This window comes from Pantherophis guttatus, chromosome 2, assembly GCF_059756535.1.
Source record: "Pantherophis guttatus breed Tessera chromosome 2, ASM5975653v1, whole genome shotgun sequence".
In the NCBI taxonomy this organism is placed as follows: domain Eukaryota; kingdom Metazoa; phylum Chordata; class Lepidosauria; order Squamata; family Colubridae; genus Pantherophis; species Pantherophis guttatus.
The window spans coordinates 267449076-267468656 of NC_142064.1; the positions used below are offsets into that span (position 1 = coordinate 267449076).

At 43.3% G+C, this 19581-nt stretch overlaps 1 protein-coding gene across 1 annotated transcript; it reads right to left on the bottom strand.

The window, feature by feature from the left end:
- Window positions 1–221: 221 nt before the first annotated feature.
- On the bottom strand, window positions 222–16104 carry LOC117673400 (uncharacterized). Its single transcript, XM_034430774.3, has 5 exons — window positions 16002–16104; window positions 7356–7419; window positions 4901–5604; window positions 2907–3033; window positions 222–1643 (listed from the first exon to the last, which is right to left on the bottom strand). Exons 1-5 carry the CDS (start codon window positions 16023–16025, stop codon window positions 763–765), a joined length of 1800 nt encoding a protein of 599 aa, XP_034286665.2. The 5' UTR covers window positions 16026–16104; the 3' UTR covers window positions 222–762.
- Between the last annotated feature and the right edge of the window lie 3477 nt (window positions 16105–19581).

A 19581-nucleotide genomic window follows, 5' to 3' on the forward strand; every position in this document is an offset into this window, starting at 1 on the left:
ACGCCAGCATCGGAGAGACAAGCGTGCGCAGCAGAAAAGGAGGCCTGCCAGAGATTAAGCTGAGTCACTGGATCACACCCCACAGGCTATAAAAGGGAGTGTGGTGGCCATTCGGACTCTGTGACGGACAAAGCTAATCTCTGGCAAGTCACTTTGCACCTTTGGACACAACGCCTATTTGCTGTGGATTTAATTACAAACTGGACTATTCAAACTGTGTGTATTTTTGTCTGTGTTATTGGAATAAAAAGTTCTTGGCAGGCAGCCACGGAGTTGCTGCCAAGTTCCTTATCACTGACGTTGAGTGTTTGAAGAAGTTTGTTTAACCCTCGGCTGGCTGGTTGGGTGCAGGGACAGAACAAGCTAGGATACTGCACTCACCCCTTTGGCATATCCTACATGGCTTAGTAAACCTGCAACTAGGCCCAACACATTTCCAGGGAAAGCTTCCTTCCAGGCAGAACCTTTCTCCCTATTCTTGACACCTTTTCCAGGTCAGGAGGCCTAACAAACTACCTTGGCTTGTGGGATCCTTCAGAAATGCCCTCTGTAGATCTTTTCCTGCCTGGATCCTACCGGTAGTTTCATGTTTTGGGTTTTGCTGGAAGTGAAACAGGAGCGTTTTCCTCAAGGTCAGCACCCCCTGCCCATATCTTTCCCACAGATTCGTTTCCAAGGAAGATTTGGTGTTCCTCTATCCCAGCCAAGAGACCCATTCGATCAAAGACAGCATCACATCTCCAACTCAAGCTTTCTAGACCTCTATCGGCCAGCCTGGCTCTTCTCTTGTGAATATCCCATTACTAGGTTTAAAGGCTGAGTTGCGAGCGGGACCTCTGCCCCCTTTGGTGCTATCACCCGATTCTTCCCACTCTGCACTGATTTCTTCATACACAGCAAGCTGCAGTTCCCCAACACAATGTACCCCACCGCCGGAGCGTTTAAGGGGTTCCCTTTCCGGCAGGTTTCTCTCTCATGCTGGACTAGGGAGGCCCGGCGTCGGTAGCTTTTCCCACAGTCTTTGCAACTGTAGGGCCTCTCCCCGGTGTGCACCCTTTTATGCTGGCTGAGGTTCGAGCTGTTACTGAAACTCTTCCCACAGTCGGTGCATTTGTAAGGCCTCTCGCCCGTGTGGATTTTGACATGCCGGCGGAGCTGGGATTGGCAGGGCCACCGCTTGCCACAGTAGGAGCATTCGTAGGACGGGGTCTTGGCTGGTTGAATGTGGTCAACACACGGGCTGCTCTTTCTCACACATTCGGTGGCCGTCTTTTGGGAGAGGTGCTCAGGGACCCTCTTCCGGCTGGGGCTTCTGTCTGAATCGTCTTCCTTGCAAACCACATTTTTTCTTGGCATCTTCCTGGCTGAGTTTCCTTGGGTGTACCTCAGTCTCTCCTGACCTCCTGGCCTTCCTGCTACTTCAGGTGCCTGGAGAAATGTCCCTCTGCCTCTTTCTGAGGAGATGTCACCGAATTCAGCCATCTGGGCACTTTCCTGAAGAAGATTCAGCTCCTCATTCTCACGTCCTGAAGCAAAGCGAGGATCTGGGTTAGTCTGTCCTCGTATGTCTTTTGTGGACATCCTGGTTAATTCTCCATTCTCCGTTCCCTCTGGGTGATGACTCTGGCACCTTTCTCCATCACCTGCCCAAAGAGAATCACAAACATTGCCAATGAATGTTTTCAGAAAATCTGACAACTTTTCTAAAACAATAGAGGAGTCAACAGAATCAGATAGGATGCAGATGAGTAACAATAGCACTAGCAATAACACTTAGATTTATATATCACTTCGCAGGGCTTTACAGCCCTCTAAGCAGTTTACATAGTCAGCATATTGCCTCCCAAAATCTGGGTCCTTATTTTACTGACCTCAGAAGGATGGAAGGCTGAGTCAACCTTGAGCTGCTCAGAATCGAACTCCTGGAGTGAGCAGTGAGTTAGCCCTGCAGTAGTGCATTCTAACCACTGCGCCACCACGGCTCTTAAGAGAAGGGTTTAACACCTTTCTTTACATTAGATCAGAGGTCTCCAATCTTGGCAACTTTAAGACTTGTGGACTTCAACTCCCAGAATTCCTCAGCCAGCAAAGCATTTTTTTGGCCAAAGAGGTTGTAGAAAAAATGCTTTTAAAAGTAAAAAAAAAAAGCCTCTGATGATTGTGCGGCTCAGCTGGGCATGGGGGGGGCAGGGATTTATGCTACCGGTCCTCCGAACTACCCGCCTCCATCGCTACTGGATCGGGCAATCCGGTCCGAACCAGGAGTATTTCACCCCTGCCTAAACTTGGATTTTAACCATTGATCTGTCCCCGTCCACACACACACACAAACACAGCCAGCCGAGGGTTAAGGAAGCACTTGGCACACACCCAGGTCTTTATCTCCAACTTGGCAGCGATATACACACCGTCTGCCAAGTGCTTTTATTACCACAGAAACAGAAAAATAATATACTCAGCGTACAAGAGTCCAACAGAAACAATATTCCTCTCGGCAGCTTCGGACGAGGCTCTAGTGACTATCCAGGGTTTGTTTTTGTTCGTCACAGGGATCACTGGCCACCACCCTCTATTATATAGTCTCTGGGGTGTGGTCCAGTGACTCAGTTCTAATCCCTAGCACGCCTCCTGAGCTGCTGCAATCGTTTATCACACCTTCGTTGGCGTGCGTCCAGGAATGACGTCTCTCCTTCACTCTCATCCGAGACACCTGTCTCCCGGCTAATCTCCTCTCCCTCGGCCGGCTCCTGAGACAGTGCCAGAGGGGAGGGGCCTGGAGAGGGAGGCCTGGCTGACTCCTCTTCCTCATGCTCGGAGCTTTCTTCCTCCGATGGGATAGGCTCAGAGGGCGGGGCCACAACAACCATTTGCTGTCACATTCAGCCACTCCTTCCATCAACACTTACTCAATAAGGAAGGGTCATCATCACTATCATGCTCAACTTCTGTGGCGTTCCCGGGCTCCTCTGTATCTGATGGATCCAATTCTGCTTTGGGGGAGTTAACAATCACCTCTTCATACGGCTCCAGTTCCTGCAGGGACAAAATCCAAATCAGTATGACAGGGTTGCAGAATCACAGAAATTAAAATGTCGGATTGCACAGCAATGATGAAAATGAGCAGAGTACGGAAAAACAAAGACATCATCCCGGCAAACAAATGTAGGTTAGTTTATTGTGCTCCCCCATAGCTATGAAAGTTGGACCTTAAAAAAGCAAGATAGGCAGAAAATCGACTCGTTTCAGCTATAATGCTAGAGATGGTTCCTGTGTATTCCTTGCATAGCAAAGGTGACTAACAAGCAAGCACTGGAATGCATAACGCCAAACATGTCACTTGAAGGCAAAATCACGAAACTGCGTCTCACTCACTTTGGCTATGTTACGTGGAGGGATTCACTGGAGAAAGCAGTTACGTTTGCAAGAGTTAGCGGTAAAAGGAAACCAGGCTGTCAAAGAACATGATGGCTGGACTCCATCAAAGCTGATACCAGCCAGAGCACAGAACAGTGATAGCTAACCTTTTCTGGACCGAGTGCCCAAAGCGCATGCCCAAACCCCCAAAATGCAATGCGTGTGCATTCCCTGCTCATGCGCCCCACCCTTCTATGCATGCATGCGCACCCCCCATATGCCTCCCATTTACCCCGCCCTGCACATGTGAGCACAGCTCCCACATGCGCCCTGCCCCCCATACATGCACACATGGGCCCCGTGCATGTGTATGTGGCCCCCCGCATGCGCCCTGTTATGACCCCAACCCCCGAGGCCGACTTATCAGAGGGAGAAGGCTCCGAACATGAAGGAGAGGAGTTGGCCAGGCCTCCCTCTCCAGGACCCTCCTCTCTGGCAATGCCTCAGGTGTCTCCTGAAGGAGAAGAGATTGGCCAGGAGCCAGGTATCTCCTCGCAGTCGGACAGTGACGGAGATAAGTCTTGGCTGGATCCATGCCAGCGTCGGAGAGACAGGCGCGCGCAGCAGAAGAGGAGGCGTGCCAGAGATTAGGCTGAGTCACTGGACCACACCCCACAGGGGATAAAAGGGGGTGAGGTGGCCATTCAGACTCTGTGACGGACAAAACAAACTACTAGCGAGTCACATTGTATCTTTGAAACAACGTTATCTGCCTTGGATTTAATACGGACTGGACTTGACAATTCTTGAACTGTGTGTATCTTGTTTGGGTTTATCTGTCGGAGGAACAACCCTTCCCTCTATGAGTAAAGTTCTTGGCAAGCAGCTACTGGGTTGCTGCTAAGCCTCTTATCGAAAGAATTTGTTGTCTGCCAGTTTTATTTAACCCCTGGCTATCTGTTTGTGTGCGTGTGTGAGATGGGGACAGAACACGCCCTGCCCCCCCCTCCGCATGCGAGGCAGAGTCCCAAAGACCAGCTGGCCGGTGGGAAGCACATGTGCATTGTGCGGTGGAGCTGAGCTGGGATGACGGCTCGCGTGCCCACAGAGAGGGTGCTGCGTGCCACCTCTGGTACACGTGCCAGAACATAGAACGGGCATAGAACAACTCAAAGAAGCAGTGCAAGATTGGAAGATGCAGAGGGACCTGGCCCAAAGAATCACCAAGAGTCGGACTTGACTGAATGGATATCTTCATCATCACCCCTGTGTCTTGCCCTATGTTGTGATCAGCACAAGGCTGATCTCCAACACAGGAAAATTGGAAGCTCAGGATGATCAGCCGGCATTCATTTCTAGTTTTTTGGCAAAACTGGCCCATAGCAAAAAACGGGTTCCTTTTACGACCGCTGCAAAAAATGTTGTAAAATTGGGTTTTATGACTGTTAGGACTTACAGATGCAATGGGAAGGCTCCGTTAAAGTTGTAATTTGAGGACTACTTCTACGCCCCACCCAAGATTTCCAGAATTTGGAAAAGCTCTTACCTGCTGTCTTCTCTGTAGATTCAGGAGGAAATCCTCTGCCAGAGTGACAGCCTGGGCACAGGTCTGCGGTCTGCCTTCTCTTACCCAACCTTGTACATCCTCAGGCAGGATGGTCAGAAACTGCTCCAGGACCACCAGCTCCAAAATCTGCTCCTTGGTGTGCCTCTCCGGCTTCAACCACTGGTGGCAAAGTTTCCAAAGCTGCTCGCAAATATTTCTGGGCCCTTCAGCTTCCTGGTAGCGGAACTGACGGAAATGCTGGCTCTGTTCTTCCAAGCCATCTATGTCCTCACCCCAAATCTCTTCTTTCATTTGCATAGAAGAATGTGGGTCCTTCTCACAGGTCCTGCAGGTCTTCTGGTTGAACACCTCTTCTCTAGCTCTTAGCCTGGTCTCTGCGATCCCCTTCGAGGAGGGGAAAGAAGCTTGAAATTCTTTAGGACTCTCCTCCAGTGGGGGCCGAGCCAGCTGTGGACATCTTTCTGGGAAATAAGGAGCCTGCATGGTCTTCAGGAATTTCTGCCACTGGGTTTCCCAGTGCTGTTGCAGTTCATCTTCCGGTTCCTGCTTGATTGGCTTCCAAAGCTTCTGAAGCTGAAGATCAGCCTCAATTCCAGCATGGGTGGCCCGAAGGCCCTTCTGTACAGCCTTGGTTTTTTTTTCTTTTCCATCCCCTTTGGGTTCCATTTTGGCTTCCTTTTGCTCTGTGAATTAAAATCAAGGTTACCAACATCATTCTTGACCTCATTTTGCTTTATTTCTTCCAAAGGCCTCCCACAGGTTGAAGCAGGGGTGGGTTCTACTTATCTTTACTACTGGTTTGCAATGGGGCCGCGCGCGCTTGCTTCACTTGCTCGCACGCTCTGCATGACGTCAGGGTCAGTGGGCGGAGCCTCCCACCGGTTTTACTATTGGTTCTATAGAATCGGTGCGAACCGGGGGCAACCCACCCCTGGGTTGAAGTCTTAGGAAACGGTGAAGTTCAGCAGATACAAATGTGTTGGTGAAAGTTGCAGAAGTCCTTCTCTTCTGAGTTTTCTTTAGAGCTTCCACCCCACCCACCCCGCCTCCCAGTTTTCAATAATTCCTGAAGTGAAGAACATACCCAAACTCTAGAATAGAAGTTTAGAATGTTATTGGAAGTTGGAAGGGACCTTGGAGGTCTTCTAGTCCAACCCCCTGCTTAGGCAGGAAACCCTACACCCACTTCAGGCAAATGGTTGTCCAATCTCTTCTTAAAAACTTCCAGTGTTGGAGCATTCACAACCTCTGGAGGCAAGTTGTTCCACTGATTAACTGTTCTGTCAGGAAATTTCTCCTTAGTTCTAAGTTGCTTCTCTCCTTGATTAGTTTCCACCCGTTGCTCCTTGTCCTGCCCTCAGGTGCTTTGGGGAATAGCTTGACCACCTCTTCTTTGTGGCAGCCCTTGAGATATTGGAACACTGCTATCATGTCTCCCCTAGTCCTTCTTTTCATCAAACTAGACATACCCAGTTCCAGCAACCATTCTTCATATGTTTTTGCCTCCAGTCCCCTCATCATCTTTGTTGCTCTTCTCTGCACTCTTTCTAGAGTCTCCACATCTTTTTTTACATCGTGGCGACCAAAACTGGATGCAGTATTCCAAGTGTGGCCTTACCAAGGCATTATAAAGTGGTATTAAACTTCATTCTTGATTCTATCAGCCTAGAACTGTGTTGGCAACTTTTAAGATGTGTGGACTTCAGCTCCCAGAATTCCCCATCTAGGTGGTGAATTCTGGGAATTGAAGTCCACTCATCTTAAAGCCGTCCAGGTTGAAAAACACTAGTGCAACCTATAAGCAAAGAAAGTCTCCTAAAAAAAAAAAAAACAGAAATAAAGGGAAAATCCAGTCTGATGTGGCTGATTCATTCTGCATCGATCAACCTGAGATGACGGGCAAACGAAACAGCAAACTATTCCTTGCCCATTGTAAAGTGGATCAAAGTCCTTAACTAGCTATCTTCCCTTTCATCTTTCCATTTTGATCTCTAAGATCCCCGACCTCCCTTCTAAATAAGGTAAACCATCTTTGCTGTGGTTTGTGGGGATCCTGCTGGCTAGGCAAAGCAATGCTCTGAAGATCCACCCCAAACCTTTCCTTGAAGGGACCGGCCGGGGCTCTGCATCTCTTTCTTCTGGAATCCCCTCTTGGTCCCAGAGAATCGGGGAAGGGAACACAGAATCATAAGGCTCAAAGGGACCTCAGAGGTCTTCTAGTCCAACCCCTTGCTCAAGGCAGGAGACGGCTTATAGTACCATCCGGGTCAAACAGTTGTCCAGTTTATTTTGGGAAACCACCAGCGATGGATTCACCTGAGGCAATGCAGATCCTCCCTGCAGGAGAGTTGCAGAGATGCTACCCGTTTTTTTTTTTTTTTTTGCAAAGCCTGTTTATGTTAAATCTTCCTCCCGGCGCCTTTCTTTGACTCACCTCCTCCTTGCAGCTTTTGCATTGCAGCCTGTTGATCTCCGGCAGCAGCGTTGCTCCTCTCAAGCTGCAAAAGGGAAATAAATAAATAAATAAATAAATACAGAACTGAGCTTCTCTAAGTCAAGGAGTGGGAGGCTAGGAAGGCTAGGAAGGAGTCTGCCTCTGGGCCCCTCTAGAAAGCAGATCTCGGTATAATTAACCCCTTCTGGGCCGCAGGGGGAAAAAGGAACAGCTTTGGAGCGTGATAATCACTCATAGAGGTTTTTTTGGTTTTTTGGGAAGAGAAGGGCAAATAAGCAAAGCTCATCATGTAGGATAATGTTTCTCAACCTTGGCAACTTTTAAGATGGGTGGACTTCAACTTCCCAGAGTTGAATGGCTGGCTCAGGAATTCTGGGAGTTGAAGTCCACAGGTTGTCAAAGGGCCGTAGTTGCCCACCCCTGCTGTAGGATAACGGTCTGTAGAGATTATCAGTCATCCAGATCATGGTTGTCCCAAAAGTGCTTTTTCAGGAGGCAACTGAACTTTCTTGGTTTTTTTCTTTGAGGACGTTTCCCTCCTCATCCAAGAAGCTTCATCAGCTCTGACAGAATAGTGGGGAATGGAAGGAGTCCAGTTGCAGACGGCTGGTCATTTGCATCCTTTTATTTAGAGGGTCGTTGAAGCACTTGGAGGTTTATCCGTGTCCTCAGGGTCACCTGAGTAGTGCTTCTGGTTCCTGTAACCTGCTATTTTTACTGTGGAAATCCATTCCTAGTCCCACACCATTCAAAGGGTGTTTATCCCAAATTATATAGCTAAAAATCTGTAGAGATTCTCAGTCATCCCGGTCAAGGTTGTCCCAAAGGTGCAACTGGACTTTCTTGTTTTTTCTTTGAAGACATTTCACTTCTCATCCAAGAAGCTTCTTCAGCTCTGACAGGATACTGTAGGATAACTTTTCCAAAATGCTTGCCCTCTGAATGTGTAACTCATAATAACACTTAAGACTTACAGTATATACCGCTTCACAGTACTTTTACAACCCTCCCTAAGCGGTTTATAGAGTCAGCATATTGCTCTCAACAATCTGGGTCCTCATTTTACTGACCTCTGAAGGATGGAAGGCTGAGTCAACCTTGAGCCGGTCAGAATTGAACTGCTGAGAACTGCTGGCAGCCAGCAGTCAACAGAAGTAGCCTATGGCACTGCATTCTAACCACAGTGCCACCACGCCAGCCAGCCCAGGGCATAAGAAACTTGTATGCACTCAGAAATCCGGATCTGGAGTGCAAAACTCCCAAAATCCATGGGCACTTTTCTGCATAGCTTGCCTTGGCCCACCGCCAGCATGCGGAGAGTGATATGCGCTGCGGTCTTAGCCTGTTGCACGGACAATGTCAGGATGAGGGTCAGACGGTGCATCATTTCTGTGATTTTCTGCGAAACACAGAACTTCACCAGGGGGATGGTAGAAATTGTTAAAAGCATTAAAACAAGAAAATACAAAGAACAGAACCTTGGTAGTACAGTGGTCTAAAGCACCCTGTTATTAAGACCAGCTGCCTGCAATTACTGCAGGTTCGAATCTCGCCAGGCTCAAGGTTGACTCAGCCTTCCATCCTTTCTAAGGTAGGTAAAATGAGGACCCAGATTGTGGGGGCAATAAGCTGACTTTGTATAAATATACAAAAGGATGAAGGCTATTGCTTAATGCATTGTAAGCCGCCCTGAGTCTCCGGAGAAGGGCAGCATATAAATCAAATTAAAAAAAAAAAACATGTCAGAGATAACAGGTGGGAACAAACAAAAGGATGAAAAAGGGGTTTCAATCGTGCTTATTGTAAAGAGCCTTCAGGGATCTTCAAACACCAGTAGGGCCGAAGCCATTGAAAACTCAAAGGCAACTTAATTTTTTTTTAAATGAGGTTTACGCATCAGGCTAAACCACAGTCAAACCTCAGGGGCACAATGGTTACTGGACAAACCATTTATCTGGGGTTTGCCTAATGTATGGCATCATAAACTAACCCAGTGACCTGGGGTTAATTCAGTCATCAAGTTAACCAAGTGTTTTATCAGAGAGAGCAATACTAGCTAAAATCTTATACAAAGCCAAAAAACAGAACGGGATGGTAATTTTATTAGCTTGATCAATCTCTCTCTCTCTCTCTCTCTCTCTCTCTCTCTCTCTCTCTCTCTCTCTCTCTCTCTTATTTTGTAATGAATTTTTAAGGTGAAACATAACTACCATAATACAATAAAGAGTACAGAGTGTTACAGATGAAAATACCTAACCTGATATCTGTAAATATGTGTGCTTGTTTATATGTCATTGTGTGATGTCATTGTGTCACTTACCATTGGTTAGTACTTACCATTAGCCCCGCCTTCTCTGTATATAAGTTCTTGCTCCTCCCAGATTAGTGCCTGTCTAATTGTGTTCCTGAGGAAGAAAAGAAATAAATATTACTATTACAAGAAAGCCTACAGTCTCTTATATATGGGCCTAACCAGGATAACCAAACTAGCAACAAATTGGTAGCAAGAGGATGGTTTGGTAGGCCCAACCGAACATAAAGATGCAAGACTCACATAACGACAAAAGAAGACCTGCCACCAGATACATAACGAAAAGAATGGCAGCTCAACTAACTCCTGACAAATATACACCACTTGAAAATATTAAGAAACAAACGCAATTACAAGAAAATGAACTGCTAACACCAAACAAAGAAGATGAGGTAAAAAGAAAAATACTAGAATTAATAGAAACAACTACAGCTGAATCAAATCTGCTTGTGAAAATCCGCAGCATAATAAACGACCACGGAACAGCAGCAGATAACGAAAATAACAAACAAGAAAACTGCAAGGTAAGAAATTCAACCCCTGACTTCAAAAATGACACCAAAGATGGCGACAGCTTCCCGCCTTTTTCATGGCAGCCATCTTACCCACCTAATACCTCTAAAATGCCTGACCAATTACTAAAAGAATTCCAAACCTCAAACTACGAAATAAAAAACAAAACCTACCAAGAAGATGATTACCCGAGTCCAAAAACAAATAAAAAACAATTATTTAAACAAAACAAAGCTCAACCTACTGAAGTAGAAATAGACAATGCTATACAGGTGCTAACTGCAGCACTCGGGACTAAACTAACAATACCAAACAAACAACCAGAAAATGAAATAGAAAATTCTAAACTACCATCTACCAAAGGCCAAAAAGAAATAGACTGTCTAAAGAAAGGCCTAGCCACCCGAAGAAAGACAAGCTGGCAATCATACTTACCTACTGAAGAGCAGCTCCCTGAACAACCCGGCTCCATTGGCAATGGCGGCCCGCCTCAAGCTCCACTTACTGACGACCTCAGAGAAGACTCCCCGATGAGCAGAGCAGCACCCCAGGCATTCTTCAGTCACCAGAGGCCCTCCGGAAACAAAGCAGAGCAACAGAAGGCCGTCTGGGACTTCACCCCAGGAGCTGCAGACACAGGAACCTCCCTCATCGACTGCTGGAGAAAAATGAGGACTGAGCATGCCCAGAACGAGCCTGCAAAGAAAGAAGAAGGAAACATAAATACAAGTCAGCGCAACATAGAGATAAGTAAATACAGACATACATCTACCATACCCAGGCCTTATTGTGAGTATGCTAAGGTCTTAAATCATGGACAGCTACTAAACATGAATAACACCTCACTACACTCAGGGACAATACCTCCAGACTTTATAAAATTGAAATTAGATGGAAGCAACTTAATGGAATGGGATCAGTGTTTACAGATTGTATATATGAAAGAAAATGTTTTATTTTTTATTGATAACCCACCAAATAAGCCTTGGACCTATGAAATAGACTGCCTCCACCACAAAGCATACTATATGTTAATTGTTTCTATTTCCCCAAGTATACTCCCCAGTATAGAGCATAATTTAACTGTATTTGAAGTATATCAAAAATTATTCAGACTGTTCTATAGCAAAAATGTAGCCACTACCACAAAAATCTCTAGGGAATTCTATTCTGCCAAACTAAAACATGATACATCCATGAGTGAGCATATCTTGAATTTAAACGCTGTAAGAGCAGACCTTATTCAAAGGGGAGAAACCATTTCTGACAACACCATGAAAAGCATTATAATTAACTCACTAGATCACAGCTGGGATAACTACATTACACTAATAGATAACCTAAGTATAGAGCAAATTACTTTAGAAAACCTTACCAATAAGCTTATTACTGAAGATAGACTTAGAAGAGAGCGATATACACAACAAAGAGAAGGTAGAAATCAAAGAAGGACTGATTTCAGGGCCAGAGACAGATACCCACATGAATGTCTCACATGTGGATCTGAAAGACATCAGAGTAGAGACTGTCCCAAGAATATAGGATACAGTGACTCATATAAACACAAGGATAGAAGAATACACTTTTTAGACAGAACCTCCCCAGATTACAGGTATAAGAGAAGAGAATCACCACACTCTAGAGAAAGACAAACATACAGAAATAACCCTAGAGAAAATAAGAAAGGATCACTATATGGAATAAGAAATAATAACACTTTGATATCTGATTCACTCAACACCTGGCTCATAGATTCAGGAGCCACATGCCATACAACTCATAATAGAGAAATATTAAGTAACTTCACTGAAAAGAAATATTATATTAAAGTAGCAAACCAAAATAGAGTCCTAGTGAGAGGAATAGGAGACACGCATATAAAAGGTATAGGAAAAATAGAGGGGGTACTATTTGTGCCCGAAATTCCAAATAACATATTGGCAACCCTAAAGTTAAGCTTAGACAATGCAATAGAAACCACTTTCAGAGGTGGAAAGGTATTCATGACTAAGAACAACAGAAACATAGGTAAACTATTTACAAATGATGGACTAACATACCTACTGCCACAAGATAACGAACTAGTCTATGCAAACTATCAATTAAGAAACAAAAAACCAAATTCAGATAGCCATGATGAAAATAATGATAAGAATGCATCAAACACTGATACTAATATGTCTGAAAATTTAAACAATGGAAAACCTATTCACGATAATTGTAGTCACTTACTCCACAGAAAGCTAGGACACGCGAGCTTTCCAGTCATACGAAAAATGTTAGAGTGTTCCGAAGATTTAAAAATAAAGAACTGTAAAAATTACTTAGAATGCTCTGTATGCAATTCTTCCAAAATTAAAAACAAGCCAAAACCCAAAAAAGCCACCCGCACCACACAATCAACCTTTCAACTAATTCATATGGATGTAGTAGGCCCATTAAAACCTTCAATTAAATACAAAAAAAGATACTTCCTGACCATAGTCGATGACTATAGTAGATTTGGTTTTGTATACACCCTTAACCACAAAAGTGAGGTTTTCAAAAAATTTAAGGAGTTCTTTAAAATGGTAGAAACACAATACAATACCAAAATCAAACAAATAATGACTGACAGGGGGTCGGAATTCCTATCCAACGAATTTTCAATTTGGCTAAAATCACAAGGAATATTGCACTTTAAATCTTGTCCATTTTCCCCATTCCAAAATGGAGTCTCTGAAAGGAAGAATGGTTTGCTACAAACCATGGTTAAATGTGTGTTAGATGATGCTGGTTTAAACCAGTCATTCTGGGCTGAAGCCCTTAATTATTCCAATTACACTATAAATCGCTTATGGTCCAGTACAATCAATAAGACCCCATACGAACTCATGTATGGAAGGAAACCAAAAATTGGGCATTTACACGTATTTGGTGTATCTGCTGATGTATATGTGCCCTCACAGTTAAGACGCAAAGGAGAGAAAGTATCCAAAAGACTGATATTTATGGGGTACGAATCAGGAACCAAGGGATATCGTTTCATTGATAAAAATAATCACTTCATTGTATCCAGATCTGCCGTGTTTCATGAACACATGAACTGGTCAAAATTACATCTCAATGAAATTTACCCAGAATCAAAAAATATTACACACACGCACGCAAAACATCACACATCAGATACGAACCCCAAATCCACATCTACTAACAGAATCAAATGCCCAGTAATAGTTAATGATGAATGGAAAAAAGGACACCCCACTTTGAAAGTAGATCAATTAACCGAAAAAGAAGCTAAGTATATGCATAGCGATGAACATCCCCAGAATAGGCCCATTAGATCCAATAGGGGCATAATTCCTAAAAGATTAGATGATTACGTACTGTCTATCCAAGCTAAACACCTGACTCCTAACACATATGATGACATACTTAAGCTACCCCTAGAAGAAAAAAGTAAGTGGGAGGAAGCAATGAAAAAAGAGATGGACAGTTTCAGAGAACTAAATGTATATACACCAACAGACCTGCCCACTGAGAAATCCCCTATTGGCACTAGGTGGATCTATAAAATCAAGGAGCTAGAGGATGGTAAATTCCTATACAAAGCCAGGTTGGTGGCTCAAGGCTTTGCCCAAAGATTTCCGGATGACTATGAAGACACTTATTCCCCAACCGTTAGATCAGAAAGCGTGAAAACAGCACTAGTGTTAGCTTCTATCTTAAATCTGGAAGTATATCAATTTGACGTGCAGACAGCCTATCTGCACGCTGATCTAGATAAAGAAATTTATGTGAAAGCACCCCCAGGAAAGGATACAAAAAAGGGAGAAATTTGGCTATTAAACAAGAGCCTTTATGGACTAAAACAGTCCGGTAAGCGGTGGTATGAGTGCTTATCAAAGATACTTAAAAATATGGGTTTTGTAGCTACTTCATCTGATTTTTGTTTTTTCACAAAAAAAAATAATGATTCTATTGAATATGTTTTGATTTATGTTGATGATATATTGTATTTTGGACACGACAAAATTAAATGTGATAATTTCGCTGAACAACTAGGCAAAAATTTCAACTTAAAAATATTAGGAAAGGTAAATAAGTATCTAGGAGTCCAAATTGACAAAACAGATAAGGGGTTCAAATTATCTCAGAAAGACAAGATTATGGAACTCATACAAAAATGTAATTTAATTAATTCAAAAATTTGTGATACTCCTATGTCAACTGATTTTTATAGGAATGTGTATAATGAGTACGAACCATTCAAGGATAACACGTTATATCGATCAATTATTGGGTCCTTATTATACATATCTAATTGGACCAGGCCTGATATCACCCTTGCTGTAAATTTGTTGTCAAGACATGTAAGCAATCCTAACTCATACCACTGGGAAGGAATTAAGAGGATTCTAAAATATCTAAAGTCTAGCATTGATATGTGCTTATTCTTAGAACCATTCATTTCTGAAAAACCAACTTTGACCTGCTACGCTGATGCTGATTGGGCTACTGATTCAAAAACCAGAAAAAGTACTTCTGGATATGTTTTTCTTATAAATGGCTGTGCGGTGCACTGGTACACAGGCAAACAGAATTTAATTGCCACTTCCACAGCGGAAGCCGAATATGTTTGTTTATCCAAAGCGGTCAACAATCTAACTTGGTTCGATGACTTGTTAACCAATGTGTGGGATGAACCTGTTTATCCAATTATTATCAATGAGGACAATAAGGCAGCAATTGATATATCAGCTTCCGAAGCAATAGGTCAACGATCTCGACATATCGATATAAAATATAAACATGTAAGACAACTGTCAAGTATAGGATTTATTAAAGCTATCCATTGCAATACTAGTGAACAAATTGCTGATATCCTCACTAAGCCATTGCCAACCAAACAACATATGTATTTGACTTCCAAACTTGATGTGCATATATAATCTTAATAACCCACCATTAGTTAGGTATTTTAGAGGGGGATTTGTTACAGATGAAAATACCTAACCTGATATCTGTAAATATGTGTGCTTGTTTATATGTCATTGTGTGATGTCATTGTGTCACTTACCATTGGTTAGTACTTACCATTAGCCCCGCCTTCTCTGTATATAAGTTCTTGCTCCTCCCAGATTAGTGCCTGTCTAATTGTGTTCCTGAGGAAGAAAAGAAATAAATATTACTATTACAAGAAAGCCTACAGTCTCTTATATATGGGCCTAACCAGGATAACCAAACTAGCAACACAGAGTATCCAAAATTGTGATTAAAAAGATCTAAGATTACAAAAGAGAGACCATATATTATTAATAAGAAATGAAGTCTGTCTAGACCACCCCTTAAAACACTGCTCCATCTTCTCATTTATACAATAAAAGGATATTTCAAAAATCAATAAGGAACGCATCTCATCAATCCATTATTTAATATTACTTTCTATCTGCACAGTATAATCCTCTTTCCCAAATCTAATAAAGCTACAATTCTATAATTATCTGGAACCAAAAGAAAAAGAACAAAGCCGCAGCTGAACAGGATCAATCATAGGAATCAAATTTCTTAAGACAAGATATCTGATAAGGTACACAATTTTTATAAGCATTCTTTGAGGTATCCCATAAAGAAACAGCAACATTTTCTGATGGATCCATTTCTCTCTTCAGTAACAATAGGGGGGGGGGGAATGATGGAGCTACCAAAAATGGGGAGATAATGATAACCCAATAAAAACCTAAAGGAAACAGTTTTTTTGAGAGGATGAGCTTTTGGGTGAAAGAGTTATCATAACCATAGATGGAGTTAAGTATCACCTTCACTCTTCCACTGCAAATCATTCACAACCAGCTTTGTCCCACAAAGACCAAAGCAGGACATGTTCCAAGCTACTGGAATGCCAGCAGACCCCGTTGCTATGGACAACACTCAACAGATACCCAGATGCCACGGTGATAGAATAGATGTTTGGGCCTTAGAGAAAGCTATTTCCAAAGTTTAGTTTATTAGTTTATTATATTTGTATACTGCCCTTCTCCCGAAGGACTCGGGGCGGTGAACCTCCAACAGATAAAATACAAAAAAATACAAAATTTAAAACAGTACTAAAATCCAATTAAATTAATTTGGCCCACAATTAAAACCCCTATATTAAAACCCATAATTTAACAAGTTAAAAATTAAAACAATTTAAAGGAGTTAGGTCAGGTCAGCCCGGCTTGATGAAACAGAAACATCTTTAGGGCATGGCGGAAAATGCGCAGATTCGGGATCAGCCGTATCTCCGGGGGCAGCTCGTTCCAGAGGGTAGGTGCCCCCACAGAGAAGGCTCTCCCCCTGGGGGTCACCAGCCGGCATTGTTTGGCCGATGGCACCCTGAGGAGCCCCTCTCTGTGGGAGCGTACTGGTCAGTCAGAGGCTACGGGCGGCAGAAGGCGGTTTCGTGTTTGTAAAGGAACTGTGTTTGTAAAATCACTTTTTGAAAAAAAAAAAAAAAGGCAAGGAACTAAACACACTGTATGTGTTTAGGACATACAGAAACTTTACAGACCCACATATGTCGATTACTATTACTCATGTTAGCTTTAAAAATTCATCACTTTTAGAGGTGGAATCAAGCAGAAGGTAGGGGCTGCTTCTATATTCACCTTATAGTTTCTTAACATCCTGGTAATATCCAGTTTATGGGGATGATTTTAAATATGAAATAACCTTTACTATCGCAATTGGATAAATGAAATAGACCAGGGGTGTCCAATCTTGGCAATTTTAACACCCGTGGACTTTAACTCTTTAACTCCCTTTAACTATAACTATAAATCAAATATAAAAAAAAAAACCTCCCAAAATTCCCCAGCCAGCTATGAGTTCTGGGAGTTGAAGTCCATAAGTCTTAAAGTTGCCAAGGTTGGGCACCCCTGAAGTAGACATTAGTTTTGATAACTTGTTATCTCAGAAATAGTCATCAGACATACAGTCACTGTGTCGTTGAGGAAATAAATCAATGTACCATAAACCTTTATCTCTATTAAGATCTACTTGAACAAATGAGCCTCTGAAGCAGTTAACAATAAATAATTTTATTTACATAAAAATAAATATCCTGTCAGATATATATATATATATATATATATATATATATATATATATATATATATATATATATATATATATATATATGTCTTTGGTTATTCGGGTCTTCTCCCATGTAAAATTGGAAGTGTCTTGGCGACGTTTCGACGAAGTCTCATTCGTCATCTTCAGGCTGGTGTTCTCAGCTTCGTGCTTCCAGGAGCAATGTGAGATCGCAACTGTCTCTTCCTTTTAACTGCTAGTGGGGGTGTGAGCTGATTGGGTGGGAACTTGGCTGTGTTCTGATTGGGTGGAGGTGTGTTCTGATTGGTTAGGGGCTTGGCTGTGCTCTGATTGGATGGGGGGTTGGTTGTGCTCTGGCTGGGGGTGTGTTCTGTTTGGATGGGGGCTTGGTTGTGCTAAGCTTAGTCTGAGTTGCAGGGGGATTTGAGCTGGTGAGCTGCGTTGTTGTTGTTTGGCTTTGTGTTTGTGGCCGTGCGAGCTCTTCATGGTGGGTGTCAGTCTGCTTCATGTATGGATTGGAGGGGTTTAAAGTGGCTAATGATGCAGCTGCGGTCTGGCTTCTGGTCCTTGGTCGTGGCTCATTATCATTATCATTATCCTTATACCCCACACTGATAATGAGCCACGACCAAGGACCAGAAGCCAGACCGCAGCTGCATCATTAGCCACTTTAAACCCCTCCAATCCATACATGAAGCAGACTGACACCCACCATGAAGAGCTCGCACGGCCACAAACATGAAGCCAAACAACAACAACGCAGCTCACCAGCTCAAATCCCCCTGCAACTCAGACTAAGCTGAGCACAACCAAGCCCCCACCCAAACAGAACACACCCCCAGCCAATCAGAGCACAACCAACCCCCATCCAATCACAGCACAGCCAAGCCCCTAACCAATCAGAACACACCTCCACCCAATCAGAACACAGCCAAGTTCCCACCCAATCAGCTCACACCCCCACTAGCAGTTAAAAGGAAGAGACAGTTGCGATCTCACATTGCTCCTGGAAGCACGAAGCCGAGAACACCAGCCTGAAGATGACGAATGAGACTTCGTCGAAACGTCGCCAAGACACTTCCAATTTTACGTGGGAGAAGACCCGAATAACCAAAGACCTACATACAAACACCCGCGAAAACCTGAGAAAACATATATATATATATATATATATATATATATGTATGTATGTATGTATGTATGTATGTATGTATGTATATGTATATGTATATGTATATGTATATGTAATCGCTCTAAGCGATGTTAGTTCTGGCTATTCTTCCTCAGAAGAAATAGTCTTGTAAACCATCAGAACTGCATCAGAACTGCCCTTCTAACTGACTTCCAAACTGCCCACAGTTTTCTAACAGAAGAGCTGAACAGAACTCTCCGAACTGCCAATGGTTTTCTGTCAAGACTCTCCTTTTATACTGTCAACTGTGACAGTTAGGGGAGGGAACCTAAGAGCCCTGGAGATTCAAACCCATCAGCTGCCTTCTGATTGGCTCACCCACTTGTCTATTCCAAAAGCCATTAATAGGCACAGCGATTGGGAAATAACGTTTCTCTCACAATCCCCTTCTCTGTGTCTATTGATGCCAATTATACATCCGTCACATACAATATACCATACAAAAATACATTCTTTATATTACTAAATGTATTTTACCTAAGAGCAGTGGTGGGTTCCTCCCGGTTCGGTCCGGTTCGGCTGAGCCGGTAGCGATGACGATATGACATCACTGTACCGGTTCTCCCCCCCGCCCTCCCAGCCCCCCACGTTATTCTTACCTTTTATTTGGTCCCACCCCCAATCTATTGCTGCCTCCTGAGTCCCAGCTGATGACTAGAGGGAAAAAACCTGTTTAAACTCTTGCCGCGGGGCTTCAAAGGGCCGTCCTACAGCTGATCAGTGTTAAAAGCAAACAAATGAGTCGGGTCGTAAGTGCGAGGACTGGTCGTAAGTGCGAGGACCTTCCAGAAATGACTCTGACCAGCTAGCCTCGCCCACCTAGTCACATGACCGCCAAGCCACACCCACAAAATAAGCCACACCCACAGAACCGGTAGTAAAAAAATTTAGAACCCACCCCTGCCTAAGAGGTATTGGTGTTAGTGGCAATGGTTTAGTGAGTATATCTGCTATCTGTTCTTTAGTCTCACAAAAGGTAGTTTCAATAAAATCCATTTTTGATAGCTGTCTTACATGTTTGTATTTTATATCAATATGGCGTGACCTTTGCCCCACAGCGTCAGCCTTTGATATGTTGATTGCTGCCATATTATCCTCGTGAATTCTTA